Raw genomic sequence first — 13,896 nt, 5'->3', positions numbered from 1 at the left:
GGGATTGCCACTATCTTACCTATCGGTTTTGTGAGTATGATGAAAATTATCTAGAGTGAATTCATATTTTGATAAAAAGTAACTGTGTGCGTTTGAAATTGTGTCAAACTGTAAGGTCATATGAAGCATTTCATTTCTGCTTCATAGGCGCTGTTTAAATTTACAACTTCAGATCAACTGTATATCAAATATAATCTAATTCATATTCTCTACTTCAAATATCTGTAAATCATCTTTACAAAGCAATATATAAAGACTTAATAAGTTGCACTATCAAGGCTTTTTAATATGTGAACACCGTGTGGACAATTTTTTTACGATATATTTCTATTCGCCAAGACTTTTAAAATTCTTGATGCAAACTACTTAAATATATATCACAACGATTATATTTCCTGTCTTGCTTAATATTAGGCGAACGTTTCAACAGCTAGGAAAGCGAATTTTGTATGATTTGTTTTACCCAAATGGGTTTTACTCTCTTGGAATGATTTCAAACAGAAATTCAAGGTTCAAATTATCTGTTTTATCTTACACTGGATTACTCGATGTAAGCCCAAGTTAATGGAAGACAAAAATGAGAATAAATATGTCCAATATAATTCAAACACCTGACGAGAATCACCTTTGTTCCGAAAGTTAAAGAAAAACGCCTTGAAAAGGTAATTGCACTATGTTCCTTACCGAAACATTAGAATTAATTGTATTTTACTAAAATCTGCTACTACAATTAAGAGGATAACTAACAATCTATTTAATGATGTAAAACTTTAGGCATAGACAAAATATTGAGGAAATCACTAGTATGTACCCACCTGTTGAAACAATGCAAGAATACAGAGTGAAATAGTGTCTGAGAAAACAATAGAAGGTAAAAAAAGCTATACAATCGGCTTGTGTCTCTTTAAACACCATAGCATACAATACCTTGATAACTAATACATCCACTGCATTCGCAGTGATCCTTAGTATTACCACACCAACCAGAAGAAGAGCAACATGGCACGTCAGAATCAGGGTTACATTGTGCTGGACCTCCATCAGACAGGGGATAGGCAGGTCCACATCGTTTGTCATCTCTCCATAAATCAATCACTGTTATTAGAAAATAAACATGTTGGTCTTTGCATATTGCTTGTGCAATAACAATCAGGTACGATTGTGCATCATTAATATTGAAGATCTATGTAATATGTATAATAGTATATATTAGTCCAGTTGTAGGGAGTCTTCAGTAATTACTGGGCGGATTAGGGAGCTCATATTTTAGAAATCGGTTAGTTGTGGTATAGTTTTAACATGCAATCCAATGGTCGAAATAGCGCTGCTCTTCTTAATATTTTTGAGGAACAACGCCTTGATAAGATTACTACAAATAAGTAAACCACTGTGTGATTACACTGTTTTTAAAACTCCAACTGTACTAGGGAAACGGGATTTCTCCTGTGATTGTTCACATTTGACTTTCCTATAGGGTAAATCATTAAATATGTGGATAATGAGAGCCGCCATTTGCTGCAACTGGTACCCTGGAATATGAAGACTTATATGACCTCCTCTGGATGTGTCTTGCAGTTGAACATTTTTGTGACAAGTTTATTATACTCCTTAATTTTGTTCCTGAGATTCTTTTGTCTCTGTCAGATGTGATCTTTGGTAAGCTTGGCATTTCAACTAAGCACTTCAATTTCAGTAATAATCGTATCAGATTTTATTTTGTAAAGCACATTTAATACCAGTTTCGATATCCCACTAATGTAATGAAATCCCATGAAAAGCCTTGTATTGTCGTTACTGTGTCAAGTGGGGACAGAATTTCTGCTTCCTACATTCAGTATCAATGTACGCCATTTTATTTATTCACTTACCTAAATTCATATACCACAGTGTATGTCAACTTTGGCTCATTCTATGTATCTAAATGTTCACATTCCACGGTGTATATCAGAGAACTACTTAGTCAATTTGGTTATGCTACAAAATCAGGTCAGTCAGTTAGTGGGTAATTATGCTATGACTCTATGTAACTGTAACAATTTATAAACTGTTTTACTAGCATTTATTACCTCTACAAACAATGTAGTTGTGTGTAATCATAATATCATTGAGCGTCAAACTGAACTATTTTTTTGCCGTTAGCCCTAATTTGCTGACCTATCTTGTCCAAGGGAATTCGTCCGTGTGGTGTGACTAGACCATCCGGACCAACCATAATCCAATAACGATGACATCATCATATGTTAATGAGGAATTTACAGCGCCCTATCATAGAATTCACAAAGCAAGAAGCTTTTTGTATGGCACATCGAAATTACCTAATTGATAGTCACCCTGGTACATCTTTTGAATCATTCACTAGTCATATCAAAAGTGTAAAATATATCAAAATCATTTTTTAAAATTTGCAACTATACATTACTGTAGGTCACACAGCTTGTATTTCATTGAGTAAAGACTAATTTATTACATGTAATTAACCTGGTGTTTGGCTTTGATCTTCTACCACATACATCTTTCTCTGCAATATACTGTTACATTAATCGCTATTAATTTTATTTATTTTTCAATTCTATACTTCCATTTAATTAATTAAACACATGTTAACGACCCTCAACCTCTTTGAACTGTATGCATATTGTGCGTTTATTGTATTGTTTTTTACACGTGTATTAGATAACAAAAAAATATTGATATAAAAATGTTTTATTCAGTTTGAAAGAATTTCACATTCTCCTGCACCCTTATCTCTGCATCGTGTCTTTTATCCTCACTTCTGTATTGACAATAAATATTTATCTGTGGGATCCGAATATTTATATTAGTTTGACAATATATGTGACATGGATTAATTAACATGTAGATTTAAATGTAAACTCTGGGGAATAACTTTAAAACCCTAGTCATGCGATTTCATATCAAATAAATTAATAACTAAATAAATAAATAAATGAATAAATAAATAAATAAATAAATAAATAAATAAATAAATAAATAAATAAATTCATATCATATGATTTCATATTCTTACAGATAAATCTAGTTTACTCTTGGTAAGCTTTTGTTATATCAAATAGCAGTAAGTGACCTAGTCAATGAATATGCACTTACCATAATAACATATTTTTTAACAGCTACAAGACGAGTATTATACGTTTTGACTTTTATATCTGATACATATTGAGAAGGTAAATGCACTATGCTCATTACTGAAGCATAACCATCATTTATATTTTACTCAAACTTGTCACTAAAAAGATATAACTTATACGCTATCTGGTGGCTTAACACATTAGGCGTATATGAAATATTGAAGAAATCATTACTACAATAACCAATTATTGTAACAATGCCAGAATACAGAGAAATACAGTGTCATAGAAGACAATAGAAGAAATGAAAGCAGTCCTTCTGGAGTTAATTTGTCTTACCTGCTGTGTTGGACACTGAAAAGTGTAAACAAAATAAATTATTTTGTGTTTATTATATTGAAAGATGTAGGCAACTTTAAAATTCTTTATGGAAACTATTTGTATATAAATAGCATGATGAGTTTATATCTTTTCTGGCTTAACATTAGATGAACATTTGCATTTTACTCAAATCATCTACTAAGATATAACTTATACTCTAATGACATGACTTAACATTATGTGTATAAGAAATATTGAGGAAAACACTACTACTACAAACAAAAAATATTGTAACAATGCCAGAATTCAGAGAAATATAGTGTCATCGAAGATAATAGAAGAAACAAAAGCAGTCCATCTGGAGTAGTTTGTCTTACCTTCTGGGTTATAATCTGAAAAGTGTAAAAAAAAAGGTGTGTATTTTTTATGTTGAAAGATATAGGCAACTTTAAAATTCGTTATGCAAACTGCTTGTATATTATGTCATGATGATGTTATATCTCTTCTGGCTTCAAGTGTATGTAAATATGTTTCCAAAGTATAGGTGGTTAAATATTTGTGTGACATTGTTGACAAAAGTACGATATTCATTACGAAAAATTGTTGGGTTTTTTTGGAAAAATTCCGGTAAATGCTGAAGTTGTTTATGCATTTAATGACGTCACCACCGGAACGAACTTCAAATATGTCTGATTACATAACAAGCGATAGCAATTCTAGTGGAATCATGTTCTACTATTTGGAAGTCAAAATTGACAATGAAAATAATACATGCAGTACTAGTGATGACATAGAATATGCGGTAGTGGGGGATAGTTGTATTGTACCATATGTGTATGAACCACTACCACAACCACGACTTCAGCCAAACAACAACCCCCACCTGCAGATGCTATTGTCGACAAACTAAATAATACTGACCGGTAAGTTATGATAATAAGTAAGTAGATATTTTAAATTAGCAGATGTCGGAAAGAATTGGGTCGAAATTTCAAAAGTAGTTGTCCAATTGAGATCATAACACCATAACAGTAGTACTATTTAGTGGGGTTATATCAAGTTACTGACTACCTGACTACACAATGTGTGTATGTACGCTAACTGTGTTTGAACCGCCATTCATATATTTCATGAGAAGGTCTATGTAATTGAAGGTCTGATCGGTTGTCAATCTTTAAAGGATTTTGTGAAATCATTATTACCAGAAAATAAGCGCATTGTCGCACCACTTTAGACAACATTTCCTAATAAGAAACTATTTTTTTCCCTTTTTAGTGGCCTACAAAAATATGCCAATAACTTCAAAAAACAAATAGCTGCGTTACTAATATTTTCAGAACAGGTGCGCTTTGGTATCGCAAATGTGTGTACCAAGGTATAACGAATTTAAAGCGTGCATTCTTGAGATATAGCCTAATTCCTGAAAATTATTAATTACGTAAATTGCTCATAAATACTATTCACGGGATTTTTACCAAAATCTAATCAAGTCTTGCCATTACCTTACAAAATACGTCTGGTTAAACCTCATTTAATATCGGTTTGGATATCCCCTCAAGATAACAAATACTTGTATTGTGATTACTGTGCGTAGTTGTTCCACAATTTCTGCTTGCAACATTCAGTAAAAATGTATGCCGGTCATTTTCTTTTATTTAGTCGTTTATCTAAGTGTTCATATCCCACAGCGTATGCTACTCTCCCCTCGTTGTATTTATTCATGTATTTATATGAGATATTGAGAAGATAATCACGATATGCTCTTTAAGGAAACATAACCGTAATTTTCATGTTTACTCAAATTTGCTACTAAGATATGATTTATAAGATGTCTAAATGACTTAACACGTTAGTAGTATAATAAATATTGAGGTAATCACTACTACTATAACCAACTGCTATGTCAAAAAAGCAGACTAATATAGTGTGATAGAAGACAGAAGAAGGAAAACAAAGATATAAAGTCAGCTTTTGTTTCCTTAAATACCATGAATATACAATACCTTTATAATTAATGCATTCTCTGCAATCGCAGTGATACTGACTGCTACCACACCAACCACCGTCTGAGCAACATGGGACTACTGAATCAGGGTTACATTGTGTTGGACTTCCATTACTCTGGGGATAGGCGGGTCCGCATCGAAGGTCATCTCTCCAAGGATCGGACTCTTTTACTATTAAATAAACATGTTGGTCTTTAAATATGTGTACGATTTTACATCATTAATGTTCCCAAATATGGATTAGGGAACTCGCTTTTTTACAAATCTATTCTTTGGGTATATTCAAGCCATATAGTTGTCGAAATAGCCCCGCTTGTTTTATTGATTTTGTTGAGTGCGTTGTACAGGTCCATGAGACGGATAGGGTAAATCTATGATATCTTCATTGTGAAGGAACAGCTCAATTATGCTTTGCTAGAGATAGGGTTGACCATAATGGCGAAGTAATTGTAGTTCGTTATATTTTAACATCACCTATGAACAAAGGTCAAAGTCTTCCCTACTAAAATCTCACCTACCATCATTATCTTATAAAAATACTATAGTTGCCATTCATATTGCTAGAATATATATATATTTTTAAAAGTTACAATTTACACCAAATATGTGCCAAAAACAGAAAATTCCAAGCTAAATATTAAATAAAAAACAATCCAGTCACCGGTATTTAAGGAGAATCCTAAAATACCAGTTTTGAACGAAAGTATCGAATAAAATTTGCTAAATAGACAAATTATTACTGAACCAAGAAGGTAAATTCAGGCAAAATAACGAATGTAAAATAGCAATGAACGATTAGCCGACATCTACATCGGATTTTAATCAGATCGAGGTAAATCCGTGACTCTGGGAAGTAATAAGAAAGATAGCTTTGCATATACCACGTGATCAAAGAGGAGAAGTCTTTGAAACCAATGGGTAAAAAGACATAGTGGTAACCATTGACTCATAACTTGAATTTGATAAGCGTATTATAAAATAGTAAACATTATACAAGTCACTAGGCAGAAGTCATTTAGACTATACCTGTCCTGTATGGAGTCATTATAAACAAAACAAATATCTAAAGTATATTTTTTTAAAGTATATTTTTTATTTGATCCCTATAATAACGTCATTGTTCTGTATTAGGACCGTCATAGACAAGAATAAAACCATTTAGGAAAGGAATAACAGTTTACAAGCGACTGTGGGTTGAACAAAGGATCGAGAACAAAGGACCATCAATAGCCAGGTTTAAAGTAGGAAAATGGTGACACACCATAAGCCAGCAAACAAATATTCACTAATCAGCCCATGGATTTTCTCTAAAACCTAATCAGTTATCGCAATATAAATTGACCAAATAATTGTCAGAGTTTCATCAAGATCAGTTGAGTAGTTATGGAGACAGAAATAACATAATAACCTTTCCTTCTTATGAGAGGTGAACATGATATACCATCGTGGCCTATACAAATACAAATAGAACCCAAGGTATATACAACCAAATATCAAAGCAACACGACCACAAAAAAATGACAAAGGACAGACAACAGACAATGGAAAACGGACAATGATTTAGAAAAGACATACCACTATCCTCAGCTGAGCGAAAAATGCAATTAGGGGGAAAGTCACATTTTGCTTTTGATTCACTATCTATACTACTAAATGAGAGTTTTCGTTTTTGTGTACCATTTTTTCTCGGAATTGAGGCACTGTCAGTCCAATCTGTTGTCACATTTATGGTCACCTTATGTTTGTGTCTGTTTGCGTATTCATAACCATTCATGGTGTAGATGAACCGCTACACATGGGACAGTTTTCAGAATCGACAGTCGCTTGCGCAGGCTACATTTAAATATGACAGCAGCCTTTGTTCGCGGTCTTTTGTTCGCCATCACTCAAGCTCACTCTCTAACAGCGTCTCCATGCAGCTGCCCAGTCACTTCTTTCTTTCTTTCTTTGTGATGCATGCGGGAAAAGAAGTGACCGCAGGGAGGCGCTGTTGGAGAGTGACGCTTTCACGTCACAGTAGCGGAAGTGGAACGTCAATGTGTGAGCGATGGCGTGTCTGAGGCTCGCTCACTGGGCAGTGCGAGTCTCAAGTGGACTTACCTGACCATGAAAGGTTGTTTAAGTGCCTTGGTGTAGATCTTTTTTGGTTGTTTTCGTTCATAAGGTGAGCCTTTTTATCGTTTACTAAGCATATTGAATTTTGTAGCATTCAACGTAAATGAGTCTATCTTCCGTGTGCACGTTGCCAAATGTGTACATCACCATGTGCTCGCATGTTACAATTTTACTTATCTATGTTTCCGCCAGCATATTTTACATTGCGTATTTTTATATGCATACCTTCTAAAATATGCATTGAGAAACAAATTTATTTCCTGAAAATTAATAACATTCAAGATATGAACCAGATTGAGCACACCCGTATCTCAGTCTAAGAATTGGCATTTAAAAAAAAAACTTTTTAGCCGTATCAACATCACAGCTGCATTTAGTGTCAGCAATACCAAAGGTCTTTGATGGTCAATCTACAGGTGGTTTTGGAGCAACTTTAGTGCCGTCATCTTCCGCTCCTACAGAGCCATTGAGTTCAACTACAAGGAATTTGAAAAAATCATTCATGAAACTGTACAAATGGTAGACAGTGACATCAAAGCTGCGGGATATGACATTTATCGAGACCAAAATCAGTTGGCGTTGAGCACCCTGGAAAAGGTCAGAAGAAAAATTAAAGTTCTAGAAGGAAAATCAGATGTTCTTCTCACAAAAATAAAAATGAAACATCACATTTAAGTGAAACCTTGAAATCACTACAATCAAAGGAACACAGTATGATGGCAGAAAAGGAAAACATTATGTATCAAAATGCCTCTTTGACTGAACAGTTAAAGAATGTTTTTGACGAAAGTAACTTCGATGAGACTATAACTGATGGTGGATATGTTTCGCATAATTTTGAAGGACATGACAATAACTGTAAATAAACCGTAAATGCAATAATGCCTCGCAAGAAAGCTCGGTATACCCAAATGAGGTACAAGAGAGATTATGCACGAAAAAGGAGAACTACCCCTGAACTAAATACTTCATTGACTGTAAATAAAAGACAGAATACTGCTATGTCTTCTCACAATATAGCAGTACATAGTTTAAGTGATTATGCGGAACTATCGTTACCAGAATATACAAGTATTGGCAACATGAAATATCACTGCAAGTCATGTAAGGCTGATATGTGGAAGGGAGAGACTCATTCTGGTGAACTTGGCATCAGTGCATCTTTTTTCAACATGATGTATGCAAGGAAAAGTACAGCTTCCTCTGATTAGTGATCCGCCACTTATTTTGCAAAACCTGCTGACAGACGACAATGAGAGAGGAAAACGCTTTAGGGAACACATTAGAGCCTACAACTCTAGCCTTGCCTTTGCGTCATTAGGGGTACATCGTGATATGTTACCAAGGAAAGGACCATTCACCTTCCGAATAAGTGGTTCTGTTTATCACCTCATCGGAAACCTATATCCAAATGAAGATGAAACTCCAAAATTTTCTCAAATCTATATTCACGATTCCTCGAACGAGAGACATTAAACATTAAAAAAAAACAGACAATACGTCTGGACAAATATCACCAATGCAATTTTATGCATATCATCTCATGAAAAGAGACAACTTCAATGTTTTGTTGCGATGTGGAAAACTTTTCCATCAGTGTGTAATTGACCAATATGCTAAAATTGAGCAAGAGCGCCTTAACTACCGTAGATTTCATCAGACTGAATTGAGGGCTGAGCTTTACCAAGGGCTGACAGATGCAGTAGCAGCAGGTGATTTAACAGTTGCAACTATTGGCACAAAAATTATCTTGCCTTCCTCCTTCATTGGTGGGCCTAGAAATATGCATCAACTTTACCAAGATTCAATGGCTATAGTACGTCGATATGGCAAGCCAGATTTATTTGTCACTTTTACATGTAATCCTAGATGGCCAGAGATAAAAGATAATATTTTACCAGGGCAGCAAATCACTGTTCGTCCTGATGTAATAGTTCGAGCATGTCATCTCAAGTCTAAGGAATTTATTAACGAGATCGTTCATCGGGAAATATGTGGAAAAGTTTTAGCATTTGGAAATGTCATTGAATTCCAAAAGAGAGGACTACCTCATTTACATATGCTGATAATACTGCAGCCATCAGCAAAACCCAAATCACCATCAGATTATGATAAGTTTGTGTCTGCAGAAATTCCAGATCCAAACTTGCTACCAACATTACACCAAGTTGTCACAAGTCACATGATTCATGGACAATGTGGACAAATAAATAAAAATAGTCCCTGTATGAGAGATAACAAGTGCACCAAGAGGTTTCCGAAAGAGTTTTCTTCATGCAACGTTGCAAATCCACATGGTTATCCAATATACAGAAGGCGCGATCAACATATAGAGATAGAGAAGCATGGTGCAATATTAGACAACAGATGGATAGTTCCATACAACCCATACCTAAGTACTAAATACCAAGCTCATATCAATGTTGAAATCTGTTCGTCTGTGACTGCAGTGAAGTACCTCTACAAGTATGTGTACAAGGGTCATGACAGAATCATAGCTGGACTCCAACAAGATACGCAACAGTGTATGGATGAAATTCAACGCTTCATAGATGCCAGGTTTGCCTCTTTTTTTAGCCTTATTGCATTGTCACATAGTACAAAACAGATATCCTATTTTCAGTTATAAATGTATGCACACTGGAGTCAACCCAGGATTTGATCGATGCAACAATTATTATTGTGGCGACAGTTGTTTCAAATTTTTTTCTAAATTTACAAATGATAGTAGGGGTTTCATACAGCAATTATGTGCAGAGACACATTTCGGCACCACACAACGTTTTCAAGTCTTAATTCAGTCGTGGGTCTTGCATTGTAGTGATGCAAATATATAATAAGTATTTGTTCTCGGCGGCCGATCAATAATAAAACTCTGTTATTTTATTTTTAGATATGTATCTGCAACAGAAGCATGCTGGCGAATATTCCACTATGATCTACATGACAGATCTACATCTATACATAGACTAACTGTTCGTTCGCCAGGTAGAGAACGAGTGAGCTATCGTGAAGGCCATGCGACACAAGCTATTCAACGTTTGAAAGACACATTAACTGCTTGGTTCAAAGCCATTGATAAATTTCCTGAAGCAAAGCATACTCCATACCATAATTTTCCTGAACACTTTACTTGGAATGCAACTTCAAGCGAGTGGAAACCAAGAAAACAGAGGCATGCTATTGGCAGGCTATATCAAGCAAATCCTACAGAAGGGGAAAGGTTTTTCCTTTGACAATTAATATGCGTGTTCGTGGCAATTCTCAAACCTCAAAGCCTAACTTCGAAGAATATCTTCTCTGTGTTGGAATTAGTCGTGAAAAGGAATACCTATACAATGGCACATCCAACATTCGTTTACCATAGGACATTTGCCTCCAAAATTGTGATCGCAATGACATGATTTCAACACTGATACATCAAGTTTTTCCAAATATAATGGATGAAACTGATGAGGGTGTAAATATAGGTAATAGAGCTATCTTAGCAGCAACTAGTGATGTTGGTGACAATATTAATTCAAAAGTAATGGACATATTTCCTTCCACAGACTCTGAAACATATTACAGTGCAGACTCTGTGTCAGATGAACAACAAGCTAGATTATATCCAGTAGAATTTCTTAATTCTCTAACACCATCTGGAGTTCCCCCACATAAACTTCATTTGAAAAAACATGCACCAATTATGCTTATAAGAAATTTGAGCCCATCACAAGGCCTTTTGAGTGGAACTAGGCTAAAAATTGTAAGTCTTGGTAAGCATATAATTGAAGCTATTATCACAACTGGAAAACATGTTGGACAATCTGTATTCCTTCCGAGAGTTATAATAACACCATCAGACTCGGAATTACCATTTGATCTCAAAGGGCGCCAATTTCCAATTCGACCTGCATTTGCCCTGACAATAAACAAAGCCCAGGGACAAACTCTAGAGTACATTGGACTAGAACTTACAGAACCCGTATTCACATACGGTCAGTGTGCTCATGTAATATTTGGGACTTTCGTTCTGCAAGTAGATTCAAACACGGGTGCAAATTAATGCAGTGCCTTCTGACAAACTCACTAAGGTGGTAGTGCTAAGAAACAACCAGTGCCTTTATAACCATTAATGTGGTTGTAGCTGAGATCAGGTCCTTACATATAATTATGAACTCTTCTCATGCCTGATATATCATTAAACGATGATAGTTTTTTTGTGCTGGGTTATTAGGTTTTCCATTTTATGCCGACGAATACATGCAGACCCAAACTTTGTTTATGTAGGAGGATACAAAATATATTGCAATGAAACATAGCTGAGTAATACAGCCTGTTCATTCAGTTTGTAAAATGCATGCAGGAATGTGGATTTGGAAGTTTAAAAGAATAGTACGCTGTCTGCATGGGATTCGAACTCATGAACAGGATGTTAAACTATGTTTTTTTTTCCAAAAACTGAACATAGTGGTTAACTTTTTTGTGGAAGGAAACTGTAATTCCCTGTACTGCAAAACCAATATCACTTCACAGTAGCCCTATCCTCTGATGGCTATATAATACATTCATAACTTACCAAGACACTGTCTTGTGTCAGGATCAGGATACATTCCACTTGGGCAATCATGGACGCAATTATTTTCAAACCAAATACACGGACAAATTCTATTAAAAAAAAAATATGTTCATTGGCGTAGGCTATATCTAAAACATAATATGCTGTTAATCAAAAATGTTCACACACAGACACTCACTCACATACACTCATATATATATATATATATATATATATATATATATATATATATACCTCAATCTGCTAAGACAGTGCTCTATTATACCGCAGTGGAAGAGCGCAATATTTAATATATATATATATATATATATATATATATATATATATATATATATATATATATATATATAGTTTCACGCATTGTGCGATCATCAGACAACTGTTTTCTACTCTATGGGTGTGCTGTTTATATTGAGTGCAGACAATAAAAATATCATCAATATTGTCTGTGTAGGTGGGTTGGTGTTGTGTGTTTGGAGGTGTTAGTTGTTATTGTGTGAGTTATTGGGTGCGGACAAGTAGGTGTTGACGGGTTGTAAAATATTCAATGCCAAAGTCTGTTATAGCTGCATGCCAAACATGGCTACCATAATCAAAGCGCACAACGCCACCATCTCCAACAGCAAAACTAAACCCACTCAAAAACCATGTAATTGCAGACAGAAAGACACCTGCTCTTTGAAAGGCGAATGCCAAACGGAAAACATCGTATATCAAGCCACCGTCAATGGAAAAAAACAACAACAAAGGTAAATATCGGTCTAACAGAGAACAATGTCAAACAGAGATACACCAACCACGAACAGTCATTCAAACATGAAAAACAAGAAAACAGCACAGAACTATCAAAACACATTCGGAAACTGAGAGCCTTTTTCCGTATCCTGGTTCATCAGCAAGACAGCCCAAGCATACACCAATAAAACAAAACGGTGCAACCTTTGTTTAACCGAAAAACTAACAATTATTAAAGCAGACAAAAACTCCACACTAAACAAAATAAATGAGTTGATATCCAAATGCCGACACAAGAATAAGTTTTATTTGTCCAACTTCAATAGAGCATCTATCACCTAAACTACACCCATTAACTAACGGAACATCAAAGTCCAACATGTTACAACCCGCCAACACCTACTTGTCCGCACCCAATAACTCACACAATAACAACCAACACCTCCACACACACAACACCAACCCAACAACACAGATAATAGTGATGATATTTATATTGTCTGCACTCTATGTAAACAGCACACCCAGAGAAGAGTAGAAAACAGTTGTCTGATGATCGCACAATGTGTGAAACTCAGAGTTTCAACCAAGAAAGAGTTCCAGTACTACCAAAACTATATATATATATATATATTGGTGTTTGAGGGGAAATGACTCTAAGACGGAGAAATATCCAGCTGATTATAAATTTAACAACCTAGCTGAATGGTCGGTTTAACTATTTGATGTTCTCTTATTTCCTATGCATGAAGTTCTTATATTATATATTTCTAATAACCACTGTTTTTTCAGTGGATCGTTGTAGAAAGGTGCAGAAAAACAAACAGGTTTTAAAAAGTTGCACCTTTCTACAATGATGCACTGAAAAAAGATCTTCAACCAAATATAGAAGTAAACCACCGTAAGGAATAGTTTAGTCCGACCATCTTGTTACACATACATTTACGTGTACATAGCGACCCTGAACGACTAATAAAATCCTAATTTTTTGGATTAAGTCTATAATGCTCTGCTAGTAATATTGCATTGATCACTGTTCTCTGCTGTAAGACACATATATGAATGTGAT

General features: G+C 34.9%; 2 protein-coding genes across 2 annotated transcripts; both read left to right on the top strand.

Annotated features, from left to right (window-relative positions):
* The first annotated feature begins 9,074 nt into the window (after positions 1-9,074).
* On the top strand, positions 9,075-10,767 carry LOC144439763 (uncharacterized). The gene is made up of 2 exons (XM_078128997.1): positions 9,075-10,090; positions 10,425-10,767. The coding sequence occupies exons 1-2, from the start codon at positions 9,075-9,077 to the stop codon at positions 10,765-10,767; spliced, it is 1,359 nt and encodes a 452-aa protein (XP_077985123.1).
* A 203-nt stretch (positions 10,768-10,970) lies between these two features.
* LOC144439762 (ATP-dependent DNA helicase PIF1-like) lies at positions 10,971-11,579 on the top strand. The gene has a single exon (XM_078128996.1). It carries the CDS (start codon positions 10,971-10,973, stop codon positions 11,577-11,579), a length of 609 nt encoding a protein of 202 aa, XP_077985122.1.
* The last annotated feature ends 2,317 nt before the right edge of the window (positions 11,580-13,896 follow it).

The sequence above is a fragment of the Glandiceps talaboti genome, chromosome 9 (assembly GCF_964340395.1).
Source record: "Glandiceps talaboti chromosome 9, keGlaTala1.1, whole genome shotgun sequence".
Classification (NCBI taxonomy): Eukaryota; Metazoa; Hemichordata; class Enteropneusta; family Spengelidae; genus Glandiceps; species Glandiceps talaboti.
This window is presented reverse-complemented; position numbering and strand designations above follow the sequence as displayed.